General features: G+C 35.0%; 3 protein-coding genes across 5 annotated transcripts; 2 read left to right on the forward strand and 1 right to left on the reverse strand.

Annotated features, from left to right (window-relative positions):
- Window positions 1–489: 489 nt before the first annotated feature.
- On the reverse strand, window positions 490–3,307 carry LOC114374679 (pentatricopeptide repeat-containing protein At4g02750-like). Its single transcript, XM_028332352.1, has one exon. The coding sequence runs from the start codon at window positions 2,934–2,936 to the stop codon at window positions 690–692; it is 2,247 nt and encodes a 748-aa protein (XP_028188153.1). The 5' UTR covers window positions 2,937–3,307; the 3' UTR covers window positions 490–689.
- A 2,662-nt stretch (window positions 3,308–5,969) lies between these two features.
- Window positions 5,970–13,580, forward strand: LOC114376176 (phospholipase D delta-like). Its single transcript, XM_028334142.1, has 10 exons — window positions 5,970–7,152; window positions 7,254–7,370; window positions 8,112–8,306; window positions 9,467–9,781; window positions 9,886–9,954; window positions 10,140–10,287; window positions 10,770–10,918; window positions 11,757–11,909; window positions 12,425–12,625; window positions 13,047–13,580. Exons 1-10 carry the CDS (start codon window positions 6,196–6,198, stop codon window positions 13,341–13,343), a joined length of 2,601 nt encoding a protein of 866 aa, XP_028189943.1. The 5' UTR covers window positions 5,970–6,195; the 3' UTR covers window positions 13,344–13,580.
- Window positions 13,581–19,001: 5,421 nt separating this feature from the next.
- Window positions 19,002–23,428, forward strand: LOC114376835. Of its 3 annotated transcripts, none has more exons than XM_028335131.1 (4): window positions 19,002–19,107; window positions 19,221–19,331; window positions 21,253–21,715; window positions 23,008–23,428. In XM_028335131.1, exons 3-4 carry the CDS (start codon window positions 21,272–21,274, stop codon window positions 23,173–23,175), a joined length of 612 nt encoding a protein of 203 aa, XP_028190932.1. In that variant the 5' UTR covers window positions 19,002–19,107; window positions 19,221–19,331; window positions 21,253–21,271; the 3' UTR covers window positions 23,176–23,428. The 3 variants fall into 3 exon arrangements, with proteins under 3 accessions (XP_028190932.1, XP_028190931.1, XP_028190930.1); XM_028335130.1 differs by lacking the exon at window positions 23,008–23,428 and adding an exon at window positions 22,793–23,001 and having other exon boundaries at window positions 19,020–19,079; XM_028335129.1 differs by having other exon boundaries at window positions 19,030–19,079.
- The last annotated feature ends 799 nt before the right edge of the window (window positions 23,429–24,227 follow it).

Genomic DNA, 24,227 nt, shown 5'->3' on the forward strand with positions numbered 1-24,227 from the left:
CCAATAAATATTTTTTTTTATTAAAATACATATTACTGATACTCCTTAAATGTCATATGAAGAAGTTAAAGAAATATAATTTCAAAGAATAAACCATCAATTTAGTCCTTAAAATATCACCTTTTTTTCCCCTTCTAAATACTCCTTAAACCAATGAAATTAAATAATTAATCCCTAAAGTATTGAATATTCATCAATTTAGTCCTTAAAGTATCACCTTTTCTCCTAAATAATCCTTTAAACTAATGAAATAATTAGTCCCTAAAATATTGAATATTCATCAATTTAGTCCCCAGGTTGATATATTTTTACTAACATTAAGGGACTAATTTGAAGACTACTTGAGAGACAATATAGTATGATTTCAAATACATTAGAACTATTTATATAATTTCATTAGTTTAAAGACTTTAGGAGAGAGAGTAATACTTCATAGACTAAATTGATTGTTTATTCCGATTCAAATAAATATAGATGAGCTAAGTCAAGTTGAACTCGACTCAATTTAATAAGAATTTATTCAATTTATTTAAATCCTCACTTATGCATGTTGCTGATCCACCATTCCACCATAACTTTCATAATATTTAAAGAAGGAAAATTATCAAACAATACATTAGGAATTCAATTTACATTTTCAATGTAATTCTAAAGCTGTGAAGGTGTGAGTAGGTTGAGGGTAATTCCAATCATAATATGTCAAAAGCTGATTTCATGTCAGATGTGTTACACTTATCCCTCATATGTGCAGCTAAAGTATTCAATATAATCTGAATATTTTTAGGTCTGAGCTTTGCCGGATCATGCGACAGAAAATGTTGTATCTGATTTTGCACTTCAATCCAGCTGCAACCAGGTTGCTTTCCAGCTCTTTTGCCTCTCATTAGCATCCTTACTCTTTCAACCTCTTCCCATCTGCCAGCCTCAGCATGCATGTTTGACAAGGTAATGTAATTGGAGGCATTATGTGGTTCAAGTTCAAAAAGCCTCTCGGCAGCAAATCTTCCAAGTTCAAGGTTTTTGTGTACACGACAGGCCCCAAGCAGTGAACCCCATAATCCAGCATTTGCTTTCACCTTCATCCCCCTCACTGTATTGAAGGCTTCCTCTAGCCTACCGACGCGGCCAAGCAAATCAACAAGGCAGCTGTAGTGTTCTGCCAAGGGTTCAATAGCAAAATCTTCAATCATACATTTAAATATATCCAAACCCTGATTTGCTAAACCAGCATGACTGCATGCTGACAACATCCCAATGAAGGTAACCTCATCAGGAACCACTCTCTCTGATGACATCTGTTCAAAGGCCTTAAATGCCTTATTTGCATATCCATTCAAAGCATAACCCGAAATCAAGGAATTCCAGGAAATGAGATCAACGCATTCAATATCTCTGAACACTTGTTCAGCACTTTGTACCCTTCCACATTTTGCATACATGGCAATCAGGGCATTGCCAACAAATAAATCATTCATATAACCACTCTTCAGAATATATTCATGGAGTTGATTGCCTACTTGCAAAGCAGCAAGATTAGCACATGCACTTAAGGTACATGCAAAAGTTGATTGATCGGGTTTCTTTCCTTCCTTCCCCATCATAACCAAACTCTTAAGAGCATCCAAGTATAGATTATTTTGTAGGAAACCTGCAATAAGAGAATTCCAGGAAACTATATTCTTCTCCCTCATGGCCTGAAAGATCTCTGTTGCTCTATCCATTTGTCCAGCCTGAGCATATCCAGAAATCATAGTATTCCAAGAAACTGAGTTCTTAATGGGCATTTGTCTGAATAAATTGAGAGCTTCATCCATTCTTCCACTCCGTGAATAGCCTGCAATCATGCTGTTCCAACAAACAACATCGTGTGCACCAATTCGACTAAACATTTGATCAGCCTCATCTATCCTTCCATTCTGTATTAATCCAGACATCAATGCTGTTTGCGCTGTGATGTCTTTGCAAGGCATCTGATTGTAAACTTGCCGTGCTTCATCAAGCTTACCAACTCGAATGTACCCATTAATTATTGTAGTCCATGATACACTATCTTTATGTGGCATTTTCTTGAACAGCTTAACGGCTTCATCAACTTGTAAGTCTTGAACATAGGTTGCAATCATTGCATTCCAAGAAACCACATTCTTACTGGGCATCCTGTCAAAAAGTTCCCTGGCCTCTGCGATCTTTCCATATTTTGCCAACCCACACAACATTGTAACCCAAGAAACAGCATTAGGATTTGGAATCTTTTCAAACAATTGCCAAGCAGAACTCAGGTCACCACTCTTAACATATCCAGCCACCATCAAATTCCATGAAACCACATTCCTCTCAGTCATGCTCTCAAAAAACTGCAATGCTAAATGCATTTTCCCATTTTGTGTGTATCCAGCTAACATTGAGTTGTAAGAAACCAAATCCTTTGCCGGCATCTGCTCGAACACTTTCTTAGCATCATTGAACTGGCCCTTCTTTGCATAGCCGGCTATCATTGCATTCCAACATGCAGTGTCCAACTTATCAGGAACCAACTCAAGCAATTCTCTAGCCTTTTCAAGCTTCCCTTTACGCGTATAGCAAGTTATCATCAAAGCCCATGAAAAATTGTCTCTTTCTGGCATTACGTCGAACAGCTCACTGGCTTCTTCAACCATATTGTTGTGAAGATATCCGGCAATCATGGTGTTCCAAGAAACAAGGTTTCTAAGGGACATTTGATCAAACAGTTGTCGAGCATCTCTGATTCTAGCATTTTTGGCCAACACAGATATCATGGAATTGTATGTTACAAGGTTTTTGTGGGTCATGTTAAAGAAGATTCTGATGGCCTCTTCAACTTTTCCCAGTTTCCCAAGTTGAATAATCTGCCGATTATGGTTGAAGGCATGCTTTCCTGCTTCACCTATTGATCTAATCCCAAGCTTAAGTTTCATTGAAGCAGAGGTGCCTCACGACTCACGTGCGTATAAGAATATCAAAATAAACCATTTATTTTCATCAATGGTTACCAAACCCGCACTTTACGCTCCATGTCAGAGGATCTCTCTGAAGTTTAGTGTTTCAAAAGATCATAGAGGATTAGACGAAGCAGAAAAATATAAGCTTCCTTCATTTGTCAATTGTAATATACAACATTTTGGTATAAAGCCTTGACCATTTTTTGAGTGAACTTAACACTATAATTTAATATTCTAGTTAGCAGGAGATGAGCATTTATGTGAATGTTCACCCAGCCTCCATCTGCAGTTCTGCCACTTAAATTACTTAAAATGTCGTTAGCTTTTGCTTTCACTATGCTTATGATATGATAGCCTTGGCAATTGGCATATGAATTATTAATTAATACATATAATATGCCAATCTTTTAATGGGCTTGGCTGCTATACTTATATTCTGTGATCAAATAGTAAAAGAAAAATTGTTGCTGGAATCCCTCTTTTCCCAATTATACACTGTTCTAATTACAGTAAGGAAGAGACTTTTTATTAGATAATATCTTTTCATTCAATTTTGATAGTTGAGACTTTAGACTGAGGTCAGAGGATGGATTTTACCTAGTAGAATTTAGATTGTAGAAGATACTTTTCACATTTCATCGAATTGTAATTAACGGAATTATAACTATTATGATGTGAAGTGTGGACTTATTTCATATCTGCATTAATTATCTACACTCAGCTTCAAGATCTTTGTTCAAAAAAAAAAGTTCAAGATCTCATACTTCTTAATTCACCCAAAATAAAAATCTCATACCAGTTGCTTCCATTAAATTTCAAATTTCCTTCGTTACCAACTTAGCAAGATTGTCAAACTCCCTTGACTTTTCAAAATTGCCTTTAAATTAAGTAAAGAAATAAAAAAACGGTTTACTATATTTTTAGTTCTTAAACTTTTTAAACTTTTTTGTTTTTAGTACTTTAACTTTTTATAACTTTTTTGACTTTTTATATTATGTTGTATGTTATAGTTTAATGTTTTTGGGTCATGAAGAGTAATGAAATAATATAATGTTTATTTATACATGTAATTTTATTATTGTTATTAACACTATAATAACCAAACAAGAAAGGAAATTTTCCATTTTGCCGCTGAATCACGTGAAACATGATATAACGAACCCTTCCTAATATATATATATATATATATATATATATATATATATATATATATATATATATTATTTAAGGAACTGTGATATTTATTTTCACAGGGTGATTCACTTTGACCTGGCAACTTTTTTTTTTAATTATTGTCTTATAAAAAAAAACAAAGGGAGGCTTATGGCCGTGGGGTAGGGATGCGGAATCTGGTTTTCGTATCTTTGCATCATCGCATGATGAAAGTTTCCTAGCTAGTTCCAACTCACCAAGATTCCATTGAATTATTTCCTAAGTTATTAAACATACTTTTCCCTTCCTTTATAATTACGTATAACCGCAATCTTAATTTACCAAATACTAAAACTTTGGTCATTACCAAATACTCTCTGTTTGGCTTCCTTTATTTCCATACACACCCAAAGAAAAAAAAAATGACAGTAGCGTATAAAAAATCAAAGGTTATAAATTGCAGAAACCAAACTAAGTCATAATTTATAGTTCATTGGTTGTATTTACCAGCGTAGATTTGTATTTAGTGAGTCCCACACTGAATGTTTCACAAATTCTATGAATTTAGTTGATGAATCAAATTTATGATTTTATCTGCATGGAGTAAGCCATGAAAAGGACCACCCATTTGCAACGGGTCACATCTTTTTATTGGCAAAATTATACAAATATTAAATTTATAATGCAACAAAATCATCTTAAAAGTCTCCTTAAAAACCGGTTTGTAAAGGGATGACCTACTAAATTATATAAGCACTCATTGTTAAACATCTAATGTAGGACTATTCTCAATAACAAAACAAAACGTGATCTTATTTGTTTATGTTTTTTTTTAGAATATGTGGTCTTGTTGCTAATTCTCTGTTTTTGACTCTATAAAAATTTAAGTAATATATATATATATATATATATATATAATTTATCAGGATAATTTAAGTAGTAAACAATTTTAAGATCAAAATATTGAGAAAATTCTATTATATTAAAAAAATAAAGTTCATGAAAAAACACTAAAGAAAAGAACATATTTTTTTCTCTTTAATCCCATCTGAAAAATAAAGTTCATGAACAACTTTTTTACTCTTTAATCCCATCCAAAAAAAATACAAAAACTTTGTAAAAAGACAAACGGACGAAAGTAAGTATAGGTAAATGAATCATTACGATTTCCGCGAGGGACTTGATTAGCTCGAAATGGAATCCAAGCAATACCAAGCCCAAGATGGGGCCCACTTGGTAGTTGAATGTCGTCGATAAGGCCCACTGACACGCCACCACTACCTACACCCAAGCCCACAACACAACGAGGATGAGAACGATTTGATATACTTTCATGATCCCACGATCCATCAACAAAACATCGTGCAAAGATCTGATCAAGAATCAATAGTTGATTACATTAATTAATTACAATAATTACAATAACAACTGCCAGGAAAAAACATAGCAACAAACCAATAATTTAACAGCCATCACGTGGCGTTGGCGATTCCGTTCCGTGCAGGCCTGTACTCTCCAGTCCCAACGCCGTACTCCGTGCATTAATGTTATTGCATCAGTTCCTTTTTATATTAGTTTTGTAGAAATAAAAAAATATAATCCATTCTAATAAAATAATTGTATTATTTTTTATTTGATTCATTCCTTTTTTCACCTCACCGTAAATACATATTCTAAAAGAATAATTAATATGATCAAATTTTGCAAATATAAATAAATACGAACAAAGTTTCTAAAAAAAATATGTCAATTAAAAACAAACGGATGAAGTATTTTTTTTTTAGTAGAGTCCGTTACTGTTGTTGTTGCTACAGTACCAAATTGAAACCAATTTTTATTGACGTGAAAATGATATGGCATGTGGAATTCTTTGAAACCCGCCAGCACAGAAACACACTCTGTCCCCTCCGCGACACAACACAAATCCAAAACCAGAAGCTAACAAAAACCGCACTCTAATTCAAACCACCACATCCACGTGACTTCACTGCCTTCGTTTTACGCTATACCAAACCCTTCTACACTACAAAGCCCCCGTTTCGCTCCCGGGCGTAAATTCAAAACTATACACTCACTCCCTCCCATGGCGGATACTGGCGACGACAATGGCGTTACCTATCTTCACGGCGACCTCGATTTGAAAATCATCGAGGCGCGCCACTTGCCCAATATGGACATCTTCTCCGAGCGCCTCCGCCGCTGCGTCACCGCCTGCGACACTATCAAATTCCACTCCGACGCTCCCGCCGCCGCCGACGGCGACGGCGGCAGCCAGCGTACACGGACGCACCATCATCGGAGGATCATCACGAGCGACCCGTACGTCACCGTTTCGGTGCCGCAAGCCACGGTGGCGCGCACGCGCGTGCTGAAGAACGCGCAGAATCCTGTCTGGAAGGAACAGTTCCACATCCCGCTCGCGCATCCCGTGGTGGATTTGGAGTTTCGCGTCAAGGACGACGACGTTTTCGGCGCGCAGAGCATGGGAACGGTCAAAGTCCCGGCGCGGCGGATTGCCACCGGAGCGAAGATTTCCGAGTGGTTTCCGGTTCTGTTGCCGTCCGGGAAGCCGCCGAAGCCGGACACGGCGCTGCACGTGGAGATGCAATTCACTCCGGTGTCGGAAAATTTACTGTACCAGCGAGGCATTGCGGCGGATCCCGAGCACAACGGCGTGAGGCACACGTATTTTCCGGTGAGGAAGGGGAGTTCGGTGAGGCTGTACCAGGACGCACATTGTACGGAATCTGGTGAAGGGAAGATACCGGAGATTAAGCTTGAGAATGGAAATGTTTATAGGCACGGGAAGTGTTGGGAGGATATTTGTTATGCTATTTCTGAGGCTCATCACATGGTGTATTTGGTTGGTTGGTCTATTTATCACAAGGTGAGGCTCGTTAGAGAGCCTACTAGGCCGTTACCGCGAGGTGGCGATTTGACGCTTGGTGAGTTGCTTAAGTATAAGTCTGAAGAAGGGGTGAGAGTGTTGTTGCTGGTTTGGGATGATAAAACTTCGCACGATAAGGTTTTCCTCAAGACGGTGAGGGTTTTGCTCTAGTTGGCATTTTGCATTGTTTTGTTTTTGTTATCAATAGTTGGTTATCTTTTATTTGTTGCTGATTGATGATGTTTTAAGTGCAGGCTGGTGTGATGGGGACTCATGATGAGGAAACCAGGAAGTTTTTTAAGCATTCTTCTGTTATGTGTGTTCTGTCGCCTCGGTATGCCAGCAGCAAGATGAGCTTCTTGAAGCAACAGGCAAGTGTTGGGGTCATTCGGGGTTTGGTTCCCTTTTCACTTAAAAGCAATCCCACACTACTTGGTGATCAATTTCTCATCTAAAATCTATTAAGTTTTGAAAATTGTTTCCAAAATATGTTTTTTAAAAACTGAAAACAGAAACAGATGAGATATTTTTTTCATGCTCTTCTGTTTTCTTCAAGTGCTTAGGAGACGAACTTTTAGAAAATGGAATGTACTAGTAACAAACACGCCCGAATGTACTAAGGGACAAATGTTAGAAGCTGTTTTTGAAAACTGGAAATGAACTAGGCCTAAGTTTTGAGTTTGGCTACCCGTGGATGTTCACTTGATGGTGGCTGCGTGTTAGATTTAGATAATAATAACAACGTAGCCAATTCTTATTGCCTTGTGTTTTTTCTTTTACTCTCGTTATTTGTATTATGTTGTTCCATAGACTTGATATGTCCCTCCTGTATGTTGTCAGGAGATAGGATTCTTTGTGAGCTAGTTTTCAGTGGAGTCAAATGTGAAATGCCCTGTATTTTGTGGCCTAAGCTCTAAACAGTGGGTATGTATTTTGTAGAAGCAAAATTTAGTATGGGAATTATACCTTCTGTTAATTTATCTGTTTGAAGTTAACAAATACGTTTCTGTTTATTCATTTTTTCCTTTCCTTTATACTTGTAAAACTATTGATTGTTAAATTGTTTCCTGTCTTTTGAGACAAACAGTGTCATGGAGTTGTTTTTGGTACAGGTTGTTGGAACAGTCTTCACACACCACCAAAAATGTGTGATTGTGGACACACAGGCTGCCGGCAATAACCGGAAGATAACTGCTTTTATAGGAGGTCTTGATCTTTGTGATGGTCGCTATGACACACCCGAGCATCGTCTGTTTCGTAATCTTGACGATGTATTTGATGGCGATTTCCACAATCCTACATTTCCTGTAAGTTTCAGCCCAATTGGGAATAATTTGTTAAGCGTTTCACTTATTCTTTCATTTTGTTAGAAAACAGGAAAGTCTTATTTTAACTATTTTCAATAGAATCTTCGTTGGTTATATCCTTAATGCCATCATTGAACCCTTGGTCGGAATAAAAACTAAAGTGTACACCCTCTAATCTATTATCCATGATTTGTCTGCCAATTACATAGTAGCTTCTGAATGAAATTTATATTATGTAATATCATTGATAATGTCTTGGTGAAACCCCAAAGTGGTTTGGAGAGATACACCAGTAGATTGTATGAAAAGCTCCCTTGAGAGACACTGATGTTGTTTGTTAGGTCACCCAGTATATTTATGTTTCTCCATAGAATTTGTATTTTGTAATTTGCGCATAAGCACCAAGAGTGTGGGATTGGAAGAGCTACACCATTCCTATAGTTGGGGTTTGTTACCGCAATGGCGCAACTTAAGATCCCTTTCCAAATCCCCACCCGCCACAACCATTGATTGAAAATTTCCACTATCCAGGAATGGAAAAAATATTTTGGGACAAAGATAGTCTCTGTCATGTGGGATGTTGAGGGGTGCCTCATGTTAGTCCACCAGAGCTGAGTCTTGGTTCTTGAGTCAGCTTATAGGTTGTCTTTATGCCATTATTACAAGTATTTGCTCTCCTTTCTTAAGTGACCAATTCTCAGTTGGAACCTCGTTTAGACTTGAGAGTAACCCAATTGTGTTATTTGCTTCCAAATAACGTTCTAGAACTATCTTAGATATCAAATTTATTGGATTCAGTTTGATAAATGAATGCTAAGGAACTAATTGTAATTGTCAGCTCTAAACATCTTGTTATGTTGTCCCTTGTAACCTTGTTAGTATGACCTAGTTAAGGACCTAGTTAAAGATAGGTAATAAGTAATAACTATAAGATTTTTATTGTCTTGCATCATTATTGTAGGTTGCAGATCTAAGGATTATTTATTGTGAAAGCCAATTATGTTTTGCTATTTTTATGTTGTAGGAAGTATTGTTTTATTGCAATGTTGTAACACTTTTTCTTTTTCTCTCTTCTGTTTTTTCCAACAAAAAAATTGACACATCATCTGATTTATGTTACTTCTCAGTTCTCAACACTCTACATATTTTGTTTGTGGTAGGCTGGAACAAGAGTTCCCAGACAACCTTGGCATGATTTGCACTGTAGAATAGATGGACCTGCTGCATATGATGTTCTTATTAATTTTGAGCAGCGATGGAGAAAAGCAACTAAGTGGAAAGAGTTTGCAATCCTTTTCAAAAAAACCTCTCAATGGCATGATGATGCTTTAATAAGAATAGAACGCATCTCATGGATATTAAGTCCTTCTGGTGCTGCTACCTTAAAGGATAAATCGGATTATTATACTGTTCCAGAGGATGACCCTTTAGTGTGGGTTTCTAGTGAAGACGATCCTGAAAACTGGCATGTTCAGGTTGGACAATGCAAGCTTAGTTTTGAGTAAATGTTACTTGCCTGCTATTTTTTCTTGATTTTGGATATAATTCCTTTCATTACATTGTTTCCCTACTCTTACAGATCTTCCGATCCATTGACTCAGGATCCCTGAAAGGATTTCCCAAACGTGTTGATATTGCTCTGTCCCAGGTTCATTAACTAGCGTTTTACTTGTTTGTTCATCCTATTTCATCAGTACAGAAACTCAAAATATGTTGAGTGGACTCTGTACTAGTTTGCAAACCCAACCTATATATATTGAGTTTAGAATCTTATATATTGAATTGATTAGAATCTTATCCTGCACCCTCTAATTAACATAATTTTGGATGCAGAATCTTATCTGTGCTAAAAATTTGGTTATAGACAAAAGCATTCAAACAGCATACATTCAAGCGATCAGATCTGCTCAACATTTTATTTATATTGAAAACCAATACTTCATTGGATCATCGTATGCATGGCCAGCTTATAAAGATGCAGGTTAGGCTTAAATTCATGGTTTTGAAAACCAAGACAGTTGTCTATAATTTGGCGAGGTTTTTCTCTGTTCTGCAGAAAAAGGACATTCTATAAAAATTGATTACATTGATCTTACTGAAAAGAAAAAAAAGTTGAATGTGTATATTTTGGAAATATATATTCAGGTAGAGGAAACAATTGTTGATATGGTGTGAATTAGGTTCAAATCTGATTAAATGATGATAATTATGTTATTATATTTAGTTTAATTTAGTCCGGAAGAACTCGTATCCTCCCAACTCTTTCTAATCTTCTTCTCTTTGTCCTTAAAACTTCTTTTATGAAAAAATAAATAATTAATGGTATTATTTTATTTGCTTTTGTTGCTTCCTTTTTCATAAGATATACTTTCAAATTCCTTTGTTTGTACATCTTTTCTCTATAAAAGAAAAAGAAAAAGAAATAAAAGAGAATTAGATGTCTCATTTGTCTTCTGTGGTCAGGGGCTGATAATCTCATCCCAATGGAATTGGCACTGAAAATTGCTAGTAAAATCAGAGCTAAGGAGAGATTTGCTGTCTATATTATTTTACCAATGTGGCCAGAAGGTGATCCTAAAACTGGGGCCATGCAAGAAATCCTCTTTTGGCAGGTATCTGATTGTCTATTGTTTTGACTGTCCAATGATGGAAATTTACAATTATGAATGTGAAGTCTAAGGTTATGCCTCTAAAGTGCACTTTATTAGAGTACGGTGTAAGTAATTGTTGAAGAGCAAATCAAGGGTTTGAGTTCTCATAAATATGATAGAAACTTAGGAATATGATAAAACTAAAGTATATTAATATTGAATTAAAACTATATCAGGTATAAACCTCTGTTACAATGCTGCAATCCCAGAAAATATAAAAATAAAACTAGGATAATGGCTAGAGACTAGCTCCTTACAAGATGAACAATTGAAAACAAACTTTAACAGAAATTAGAGAACCCCTTTCCTGAGTAAGGACTAGCTTCTTCACTCAGCCTAGTCAATATTGATACCAATTTCCTCACCTCCTATTCGGTTATGACACCCCTATATAATCCTTCTCTCTCTCCCTCTTCACCATGTGTCAATTCTGTTATCTCTTTCTCTCCTCACTCCCACCAATTCCCCTTGTGGAATATGTTCCCTCCTCTCATACACTTGTGAGCCTACATCCTTTGTCTCATTTTCTATTCCCTGCACCTACTTTCTTTTCCTACTATAAACCTCATTAACGGGCCTATAGCCTATTGAATACCGGTCTGTTTGTCCATTGGCTGTATCTTATCAAAATCAACCATTTATTTTCATTTTCATCTATGGTTACCAAACTTGCACTTAATTATTCTCGAAAGTGCACCCTCCATGTTAGTGGATATTTGTAATGTTATGTGCTTCAAAAGATCATAAGTGTAACAGAAAAGATAATATTTGTTCTCAATTATATGTTTTCTGTATACAGGGCCAGACGATGCAAATGATGTATGATGTTGTTGCTAGAGAATTGAAATCAATGCAACTTACTGATGTGCACCCGCAAGAGTACCTCAATTTCTATTGCCTTGGTAATCGAGAACACTTTAATGAAGATAGTTCAAGCACAAATGGTGCACAGGTGATTTTCTAAACTAATATTATAGCCATCTTGTTTATACCTTAAGTATAATTCTTTTTTTTTAAGCTTCTTTAAAGTGAAGTTTATCAGTATATCAGACAATATGTGGTTGCTTTATATCATAGTTATCTTCTACTGTAGATGATGAAATTTTCTTCATATTGACAACAATAATAGTAATCTCTTGCCTGTAATATTACTCACTCACTCACAAACAAAATGATGTATTCTAAAATGTTTTTTTGTTTGCCCTAAGCTTTGTAATATATATACTGTCCAAAACATTGATTGCTTTATTTCATACATGAGGATTGAGGATAGATTTTACCTTGTTAGCATTCAAATTGTAGAAGATATTTTCACATTTCATTTTTTTTTTTGGGGGGGGGGGGGGGGGGGGTACATCTCAGAAAAAGGTTTTATATATATCCAAATTTTATCCCAACTTTTGAGCTTTAAAATACTTCTGTAATCAAGAATGGGTTATGAATATATGAGTATATTTTCCTTGTCAGGTCTCAACGGCATATAAATATCGCCGTTTTATGATTTATGTGCATGCTAAAGGGATGATCGTTGATGATGAGTATGTTATAATTGGATCTGCTAATATAAACCAAAGATCTATGGCTGGTACTAAAGATACTGAGATAGCTATGGGTGCATATCAACCCCATTACACGTGGTCAGCAAAGAAAAGACATCCACATGGCCAGGTTTGCATTTCTACCTAAGATTCTGATTCTTATAGCGAATTTTCGAATGAGTTGCAAATGACATGTGACACCCTGAGAGCACTCTAATGAGTTGGAAATCACATGTCTTGTAATAGATTACATAGTGATTCTAGGCATAAGTAGACCTGGAAATCACCCTTATCGTCTACTGAATGTGAATGACTTCCTCCCAAATTATTGAATTACTTAATGGTCTCGTGGATAAGTAACGAAATAAAAATCATTGCTAGTTTAACTTTCCACCTATACGTATCACTTGTATGGTTGTACCTAAATGTACTATGTCTCGGGAGAAAATTGATTGATGCCTTAATGGTGTGATGAACCTCTTAGCTCTTGTGTGCCAATATACCATGTGATATTATATATTTATCACATTCGATGGTTTTTGTTCCTGCAGATTTATGGTTACAGAATGTCACTTTGGGGAGAGCATCTTGGCATGTTAGATGAAACTTTTGAAGAACCAGGGAGATTGGAGTGTGTGGAAAAAGTGAATGAGATTGCCGAAAACAATTGGAAATTATTCGCTTCTGAAGATTTTTCACTTTTGCAGGGACATCTTCTCAAGTATCCTGTACAGGTAGATTCCGATGGGAAGATTAGATCCCTACCAGACTGTGAAAATTTCCCGGATGCTGGGGGTAAGATATTGGGAGCTCACTCGACAACAATTCCCGATATCCTAACAACTTAAACTCCTGAATTCATGTTGTTGAAGATTTATAAAGATTGTGTGATGTGTTGCCTGCCCCTTCCTGAGAAAGAGGACAAAAAGAAGTTGGGGTGAAGTTATGTAGCTTTCTGTACTTAAAAATGATTGTTCGGATCACTTGTAAATCTTTCACACGGTATTGATTCATATTTTGAAAGGATCACCAGTTTATAGATTGTATCCATTACCCTATCCTTTATTTGGTTAGTTTTTTCGCAATCTAATATGCTTTCATAGATTGCACGTTTTTTTTCCATACACTTTTTTAAGTAGCAAAATCTCCTTATGGGTATTAGGGAGTACATAGATACGCGCATATATCAGTATACTAGGTAGTAGGTAAGAACACGATTATTATAAAAATGAACACTTCTGGATAAAAATTAATGAATTAGATTAGTTTTTAATTAAAATAATCTCGAAACTCTCTCATATACTAAAATTACCCCCAACACCTGATTGCTTTCGTTCTGGTTATGGCATCATCTTCCCTTATTTTTGTGAGACCATTGTACTTTCACTAGAGTGAACCTTGAACAGTTACAATATATCATTACTATGCAATATAATTATAACCTAGTAAAATCATTTTATGCCAATCAGCAACAAAGACAAATAAAAAGAACACTGTCTATATATCTTGCATATCACCACAAAAAATGAGTACCAAAACAACGTAGTTTGCAGAGCTTGTACTAGTTAATCTTTATGAAATCTAAGAAGTAATTTTATTCTTAGTAGTACGAGATTTGAACTTACAACCTTCACCGGAACTCCTTGGTGTGCCACAGTTACTCATTCGAGTTTCATTTTCATCCTTATCATGGTCTTGTAACGAGATTGCTGGTCTAAGGTGGGGATGAGTTTTAGGGGTAGCTTGGTCTTTTCAAAAAAACAAAAAGATAAGTTTAGGTGTGAATATAGTTAAAAGGGTTGTGAGAATAAAAATCCCTTTAATTGGTCCATTGTCGACCCAAAAAAAAGTTAACAGGCATAGTCCAGCTTAATGACCCGACCCTCATGACACGTCGCTAGGGGTGGGTAAGTGGGCCGGCTCGTCCCGCGTATGGCCCGTCCGCATAAGTCCGCATTGGCAGCAGACCGGGCCAGTTCGCCCCGCTTCTTACACGGACCAAATAAATTGGTCCGTCCCCGCCCCGCGGATCCCGCGGGTCAAACGGGCCGGTCCGCGAGCCTAGTTTTAAAAGAATTTTAATTTTAATAAAAAATACAATATAATCAAATTAAGTTCAATATAGATGTAAATAAAATCTCAATAATTAGTCAATTACATCAATAAAATAAATAATGTCTTAACAAAAGAAAATCAAGCAATAAATCTAAAATATGAAATTTAAACATCTCCAACAACAAATGATTCCATATTTGAAGTAACTTGAGCCTTCTCCATGTGAGTTGCATTATGTTTTTCTTGTAAGGAAAAAAGTCGTATGACTTATGCATGTGCGTGCGTGACTACGTGGTGGAGAAAAACCGTGAGGAAAAAAATATTCTTAGTCTACTACAATGATAACTGCTAAATATGATGTGAGCTATTTTTTATAATAAAAATATATTGAAATATCTTTAAAAATATTTATTTAATAATTATTTTTAGCTTAAATGATAAGAATTGATATTTTTATTATTTACAGCTTACAGATATGAAAATGAAGATTTTTAGCATGTTATCACTTATCTTTTTTTATCTTAAAATCTTATCTTTTTTATGTTTATCATTTTTTACTTTTATCTTTAAATCTTTATTTTATTTAATATATTTCTTTATCTGTTATTTTAAAAGAAAAGTTTAAAGTGAAAAAGAGAAAATCAAACCTAATATAATTAGGTCAGGGTCACACAAATCAAATCTAATGCGGGCAACCCGCGGACCCCACGAGTCAAACCCGCAAAGTCCGTGGGTTAAGCGGGGCGGACCCAAAAATATGACATAATCATGGATCATTTAAAAAAATTGGTCCGTAACCCGCGTGGACCGCGGGCCCCGCGGGCCAGTCTATGATCCTGGGTCCTTTTACCCACCCCTACACGTCGCTGTATGAATCGAAGGTATTTCGTTGCTGCATTTCGACAAAACCCTTACCCTTCGTCGTCTTGTACCTAATTCTTCTTCTTCGTTCGAAGGTCAACACTTGAAGATCTTAGCTCGTGGCAATGGCAAGTTCTCTATCTCAATTCATTCCCCTCACTCAGATTATTCTCTTCGACTTGACCTTCTCTGTTTTCTAATGTTTTTTCTTCTTCTTCTCTGTTTTAATATTTTTCCCAATTATTTTGCAGGCCGATTCTCAACCGAGAAGGTAAACCCCATAATTCTCTTAGATTATGGAAATCATGATAATAAACTATTTCTGATGCACGATCATTTTGTCGCATTTGACATGATCCTCATCTGTGTTTATGTTTTATTACGCACAATGAAATGAAACATGAAAAATGATTTGGTAATGAATTTGTTTTGGTCAAATTTTAGCCTCGTAGGTAGGTCCCGAAGATAGGCCATGGCTGAAGCATTTAGTTGTGTTGTGCTCGGTGTTTACCCTAGCCCCCTCGGTTTTTAACCTTGTGGTAGTATTGCCCTAGGACGCTGATTTGGGATTTGATCTCCTCAATTTTGGCAAGAACCCCAAGATGATCATCGGAGGGCGGAGATCTACTGAGGATCCCAGAATTCCGGCTGAGTTATGGGTGTTATCGGACCAAGATTAAACGTCCACGGCCCTCCCAGTCTCGAGCCATTGGCGAAAGGACCGTGGAGAAATCCTTGTTGTTACATTAAGTTGACTACAAGTTTCGCCTTTGTCCGGAAGGGTCTACAAGTTTCGTGCAATAATTTATTTGTAAATGAGATGAGTTTGGTGTTTTAATATATATGTGAGATTCTCAATCCAAACTTACGATTAAAGGAATGTGGAGGAGACTCTAAGATTATTTGATTAATGAAGCCATTTGTCCCTTTGGTGATGGTTGAATATTTCAAGAATGCAAGGTCCCCTTCCCCATGGAGGGCTCGGTCAAGGTCTAGATCTAGGCCTAGGTCCCGGTCAAGATCTTTTGAAAAACAAAGGCCAAGATCCCGGTCGAGAAGTCGTGGAAGGTTAGTGCCAAACATGATATCATTCAAGAGTTATGGCTGTTGACGGTGCCACCCTTTTTTCCATTATATCCTTTCTAATATGTGTAATACTTCCTCCTTTTGTGCACTCTGTCCTACATTGTGGATTGAACGATGTTGTCTTGTTCAGATCAAGATCAAGATGTAACGAAAGGTTAGTCCCTTTTCATTTTACTTGTATCCTATGAAGCACATACTTTGACACTGACACCGCGACACAACTAAATTCTAAAACATAAGACACGGGGACACGATATATGTATATGTGTGTGTGTGTATAATAAGAACTGTCTCTTTAAAAATAATCTAAAAATAAACTTGCTAATATATTTAATAAAGAGTCTCACCTAAAAAAGTACCAAGATAAATCATCATAATTGAAAAGATAAATAAAAAACTGTTAATCCTAATCTATCTAAGTTCTTCCTCTTCCTTTTTGATTATCATCATTGAAACATACAACTTCAAGAATTTCATTCTCATCAATTGATCCAAACTCATCTCTTGCAATGTCCCACATTTTAGTTTTTTCTTGATGATATTGTGGGAAATTTCTTGAAAGAAGACAAAAATTACTACGAACAAATACTAGATCCTCTGCCCGATAAGGTGCCATCTTATTTCCTTTGATTGAATGAATGAAAGAGTAAGTACTCCAATTTCTTTACAGCATGATGATGAACAAGGTAGCCCTAGTAACTTAAGAGTAATCTTTTGAAGTGTTGGTGCATGAGCTCTATGAACTAGCCATCAAGACTTTGCTTCCATTATATCTCTATCCCTTAAAGAGTCAATATCATCAAAGTCTTCTCTTCCACCAGAAAAGTTTACAAATTCTACATTCACTTGCCTTCTTTCATTATGATCATCAAAATACCTTTTGAAGCATTTCAATCTTTCACGAGTAAGTTCTCCATCTTGGTGTGGAGGAATTTTATTTGAATCTCACTTCATGACTATAATATCTATAATAAAAAAATTATTATAAATTAATATAGCATATAGAAACGTATGGAAAAAATATACTTTATAAATGAAAGAATATAATGTATCACCTTGCGTTTAAAGAATAAGCTAAACAATGAAAGATGTACTCTTAGTCCAACAGTCAATTAATATTTCATGTACTACCTTATAAAAGGTAGATTCTTCACCTTCACCCTTTCTTTCATGTCAATATATGACCTTCTTCACATTTTCAATCATTGAGTCCCACATTTCATACACCAAATGAAGACAAGCTGCATCTGTATCTGTTTTTGTAAGAACATCATAGATAGGAGTAGTGAAAGAAAGTATATAATCTACCTTGTCCCATCAAATGTCATCCAACAATGTCTCTTTCACAGATTTTGTCTTGTTAATATCATTTGCCTTATAAGAAGGCCATTGCTCACTAGTAACCATCCCTTGAAGTCATTTTTTCTAATGTTTAAACCTCTTTAGCATCACTATGGTGGAAGCAAATCTTGTGGGAGCAAGAGCTAGCAACTTCAATGTGTTGAATGAATTGAACATTGTGGTTGTGGTGGTGGCAATTAGTTATGACTATGACAACGATGGTGATGCTGGTGGTGGTGTCAATGACAGAGGTGGTATTAGTGTTGGTGTCGGAGACAATGGTGGTGATAGTGATGGTGTTAGTGATAGTGACAACGAAAAGTGTCATAGTTAAATATAAAAATGTGTTTTTTTAACTAGAAATCAAATTCACAAGATTTCTTTTCTTGGTTTTGAAAATGGGTGTAAAAGTGTTTAAAATATGAGTTAAACACCATTTCAGCTCTATTTTTTTTGCCAAATATGTTTTATTTTGAAAATTGCATTTGAAATCCAAAAACTCAAAACATTTGAAAATTGCATTTGATGGATAATTTCTACTAAAAAGTCATTCAAAATCTATGGAAATCCATTATAAATCAAAATTTATATGCTTTTGAATAGTAAAAAACTTTTTATGAGTGGTAAAAGATCTTAATTGAATACTAACAAATTTTATTATATTCTTAAAAAAATTGTGATAATCTTGATTGAATACACAAGACTTATTTTTACAATTTAAAAGTCTTGATTGAATAATATGAAATCGTAATTGAATACACCTCCCTTAGTTATTTGATTATTTAATTTTTAAAAGTTCAATTTGATCCTCTTATTATCAAAAGGTTTAATTAGGTCCTTTAATTTTTAAAAATATTTCTATTAGATTCTTTTATTTTTAGAAGTTTTTATTAGATCCCTTATTTTTTTACAATAAGTTCAATTTGATATCATTTGAACCCAAATTAAATCTTATTTTATTAAAATTTTGGAGCAAATAGAAAAAAATGAAATCAAATTAAACTTATTTTAGAAAAACAAAAGACTTAATTGAAATTTCCAAAAGTAAAAAGAATAACCATTTTTAATAATAAAATAAGATGACCAAATTCATTAAAAAAATAAATTAAAAGACTCAAATAATAATTAAGCTTTAAGTTTATGAGCAAGAAATAAATAAATTAAAGACGAAAAGAATAATTTCTTGGACTTACCCTCTCTCTGCCAATGAGCAATCTTCAACCCAGACAGGCCGCGCGGGAGTGAGTCATCCACCATCATAGACACGTTGTTCGTTTCCTTTCCTTTCTGCAATTTCTACCCTAACACGCCTTCATTTCTGGGCACATTTTTTTACACGTTTCAAATGCGTTAGGACACACATCTTGTTTGCTTGCTTTCAGACAACGCTTATGGATTCAACCAAGGGCTTTGCTCTCTCTCCCTCTCCCTAATCCTAGTTTCTCTCATGACCCAACATTCCAGCGACTGATTTCTCACTCTCCAGCAACTAGGCATGTTAGAGATTTCTGCCGTTCACTGAATTTTTATTATTGTTTATTATGAATTTTGAGTAATTTTATCATTTTTGAAGATTATATGTATATATGTTAAAAAAACTAAAAATTCAGAATAGTGGCTATCCCATAGCGTTTTTGGGACTAGCCACTATCCGGGATTTAAAACAATGCCTAAAACTTGCATCAAGATCCTTAGAGCATCTTTAATGGAGGACCACTTTTTGTGGATCACATAGGATGCAAGAACTTTGGTTATTTTTTGCTCTAATGTTAGAACCCAATTTGAGTTCTTGAATTTTACTTGCACAGAAAAATAAAATAGAATCTCTCTTTTCTCTCAATTGGCATTAAAAAAACAATATTTTTGGGAAAAAATAGGGTTATTCGGAGTTCTTTCCCTAGAATCCAACATTCCAACATGGAGAACTCTTAAGCAAGAATAATAGTAGATCTAGTGGATAGGAGTTCTTGAGCTCAAATCCTTGGCTCAAGAACCCTCCTTAAAGATGCTCTTATACCCTTAGTAGCATTAAGTTTCTCCAATCAAATGATGATATGTGCTCATTTAATATTAAATCACCTCCACTACATATGTGTTATAGAATTAATGAAATAAAATTCATGTCATGTGTCTGTTATTTGACCAGAGAACCTGATATGAGAAGCTTGATCTAAGTTTTGCCATTTTAGATATTATTTTTGTATTAGGTAAACTTTTATGAGTCGCCTTGTGAGTTTGAATGTACATATTTGAGTTTGACAACCTTGGTTCTAATCTCTCTTGCTCTTCCCATGAGAGTTATAGTTTTGCTCCATGGTTATGCATATAGGGTTTGGAAGTTTGGGATTTTCCTTCTTGAAGTGGATTTTAGGATCTCTCATGGATGATTTACCTGATTGTACAGTCTGATATTGCTATTGCTCAGTAATGCCTAAAACTTGTTCTTGAAACTTGTGGTTGGTAGTGTCCCCTTTTGGTTTCAATCCATGGGTTTTGAGAAGCTCACATGCTGTTGCTGGTGTCTCCTTTATGTCAATTTCTGCTGTTTGTTTTATAAGTTGAGCTAAACCATGTGCTGTTTGTATCCTTGGAAAGAAAGCACATAGGTTTGTAGTTGTAGGTGAAATTTTTTCAGATTTGAATTGTTTCTTCTGATTGGTTCAATTTCTCTTGCAAACTGGAGTCCAATTCTGCATATCATCACTATTTGGAAGCAAGTGATGTTTGATCCATAGCACATGCTAGAGAATGGAGCATATGAAATTACATGCTTCTTTTGTTGGAAATCTAACAAGATTATAATAGATAAAGTTTTCGTCTCCTTACATTCCCCAATGAACACAGATTTTGTTCAAACAAATGTCATTTTTCTGTGTTTTTTATGATTTGTTAATTCTACATTAGCTCACAAGCTCTGAAGAAATTGATATTTATGATATCTGGTGTGATCTTTGTATATGCCAAAATATTATGTTTTGCATTTTGGAGAAATTATATTGTTTTGTGCCCAATCAAAATGGTGAATTAATTTAATTAAGAGAAATGCTAGGAGCACACACTCTTTTATAGGTTGAAATTTGTTGAAAATGACAAAATTATGTGGATCCCACACTATATTTAATGATTTTCTCTCTTCATTTTGTAGTTTTCAATAATTTTAACCATTTAGAAAGAATGTGTTAGATAGTGTGTTCCTAACACTTCTCTTTAACTAATTATCTGTTGAACATATTTGAGCCCTCCCGCTTTGAAGTAACTTGCATTGGTAAGGGTTTGATTATGGGATGAAAAGGAAATCATTCTGGTGTCTGGGTGCGAAGATGTTGTTCTTTACCATTTCATATTTACGTCATGTGTTCTATAGAAATTATATGCCTATTTAGTTATCTTAAGTTTGAAGTTTGGTGTTTGTAGGTTTGATTCACTTTATTGCATGGAGTCATCAGCAGAAAAGTATGCTGCATTTAAACAGAAAGTTAGTAGGACAGTGTACTTGGACAACATGTCACCACAAGTCACTGAATCTGTGATAAGAACTGCTCTTGACCAGTTTGCAACTGTGAAAAATGTCAAGTTTATTCCCAACTACATCGGTCCAAGCAATCAGCCACAGTGTGCATTAGTAGAATTAGATTCTGCCAAAAAGGCCAAGGAAATTTTATCAATGATAGCGGGTTATCCTTTCATGATGTCTGGGCAGCCACGGCCTGTGAGGGCTCGGCCTGCTGTGATGGAAATGTTTGATGATCAACCAATAAAGCCTAACAGAAAGATCAAGATCCGTTGGTTGGAGCCTAGTGATCCTGATTTTGAGCTGGCAAAGGAAGTAAAGAATCTTACTCGCAAACATGCTGCAGAAGTAGAATTCCTTGACAAAGTAAGTTCATTCCTGGAAATCAATCTATTTTCTATAGGGGTCTTATTTCTATTACTATTCCAATTCTCCAATTTTCTGAGTATGCTTCTAGGAGTTGATGTTAACAATATCTATTTTCCAATGAATTTTTATTTGCAACATTCATGTAAGTTTCTGGTGTCTTTTTACATGCATGCTTGTGTCAAACGGTCAAATATTGCACTTAAATAAAAATATTTTGATTCAACATTTACATTAACTGAAGAGCAGTTAGCAGTAGTGTTAAGCATTTTTGTAGTGAGTGTGTGATAATTACTAGTATCTTTATGGGAACTGGCTGGTGGAAATGGTGCTGTAACAAGTTATTTTTAATTTCTTAAGTTCTGTCAGCACACAACCTTAATAAATTGTGAAGAGGTAAGTGAAGTTATGCTGAAATTGAAATAACAGAGTAATATCTGGTTTAAAATTAGAAATTGGGGAAACTTAGGGATGGAAAGATAATCTATCCATATTAAACATACCAGAAACTATGGATTTTGTTTTCTTTGATGATCTAGGATAAGAAAACACTGTTTGAAATACTGGTTGATTTGTTATGTTATGTTTTCTGTCTTAAGTCTTAACTAGTTGCTTTGATCTTTCAGTTTGTGATTGACAGAATTTATTAGCTTTATTTTCAAAGAAAGAATATATCACCACTCTGTGTAATGTAAGCATGTCTTTGAAGTCAGCTTGTTTCTATCTACTTTTAAATTTTTAGTAAATTGAGATTGAGGGTGAGGGCTGACACAACATCAAGATTTTTATTTTTAAACATCTATCCTTCCTACACTCCATTTTGGTAGGAGCTTCGTGCAGAGTTGCCCATATAACCATATTATAATCTTCTCTTGTTCTTTAAATCAAAGGTGGATACCCCTTTACTCATACACCTTATAGACAAGTCCACTTTATAGAAGCATTGTCTTGTCGGAAAATTGGATGCCGTCTTTAAGTAGTTAAGTATAAAGAAAATATGCGTTTTATTCATTTATTTTCAATGATAGCATTCTGGTTTGAACTTATGGCCTCTTGCTAACTATCCAAACTCTTCAGCACTGGTTCACTCCCTATTGGCTTAGAAGACTCTTTTATTAGAATGGAAGGCAATCTTGCTAAATAAACTTAGTCCCCTTTTCTGCAATCAAAATAAAACCCGAAACTGTGGCTTGCTAATCATCATAAATATGTTTGATGTCTACTGTGAGAGATAGTAGTATTATCATATTATGAAGTGTGTTTTGGGTATGCTTGTGCTGCTTCAATTTCAGCTGCTACTAGAAGACGAAGAGAAGCTAGCAAAGCAGCAGGAAGAGACACTTAAGGTGCATTACAAAAAGTTTAAGATGATAGAGGGCATTATGGCTGACAAAACTGCTCATCGTTTGGCACGAAAGTATAATCTACATGTTGCAGATGATTGGGCTCGTTTGGATTAACAACTTATGTAAATAGCTTTTTAGTTTTCCTTGCTAGGATTTAAGGTTTGTTGCTTCTTTCTACTCCCACTACTACTACTAAAGAAGCTCAGATCATACATGTTATATGATATGCTCTTTGATCCATGCCCAAGATCACCTTTTGTTTCGTTTTCTTTTGATTCAGAGTAGGGTGTTGGTGGTAATATAAATTTAACTTCGCCAGATTTATTTTTCCCTTAAATTGATTATGGTAATCCATATTTTCCTTTTAGAGCATTATTTTTTATCCCTAGAAATTGAATACAGTACTAGAGGGTTTATAATACTCACATACTCTCTTCAAGAAGTTAGACCTCCATTGTTTTTCTTTGAAAGTATACCACTATTCTGAGATTACTCCCTTGAGACTAGCCCTTTGAATTTGGTGATTTAGAGCAAGTGAAATGAGAGAAATTATGTGTCTTGTGTTTGGTTGGAGTGGGAATGACATGCAGAAATTGCAAAAATTTATGCATCCTACCATAATGCAAGTCTTGCTTTGAATATCGTTAAAGTGAGAAGATTTGTAATATTTTGTTTGTTTTAATTTCTTAAACAAATAAAAATAATTTTTTAATTTAATATAATTTAAATAAATAATTTTATGCTAAGAAAAATAATTGAGTAATAATTATTTATTGATTTTTTAATCTAAATAAATTGAGTTGTAATGTTAAAGTAGACTCATTATATTTTCTTCAAAATGTTTTTTACTTTAAAAATATCTTTTTGACCATATGCTCTGTCCTAGTCTCCTAGATGTATATTGGTCATTTCACACAAATTGTCTCAGTAAATTCTCTGTAAATTTTAAAATCATGAATTATTTGGAGTATATTTAACTATTTATGACTCATTTTAATCTTTTAGATATTTTACTATTTTCTCCTAGTATGACTTTTTAGGGATGTATTGGTCATTTTACCATTTTTTGGCGCCGGTCCGGATGCAATATTAAAAATCTAAACTAGATAAATCTTACTGGTGTGAATGCATGAGCTTTTGAAATATGAGATTCCCATCTGGTCTTC

Source organism: Glycine soja, chromosome 11 (genome assembly GCF_004193775.1).
Source record: "Glycine soja cultivar W05 chromosome 11, ASM419377v2, whole genome shotgun sequence".
NCBI classification, from domain to species: domain Eukaryota; kingdom Viridiplantae; phylum Streptophyta; class Magnoliopsida; order Fabales; family Fabaceae; genus Glycine; species Glycine soja.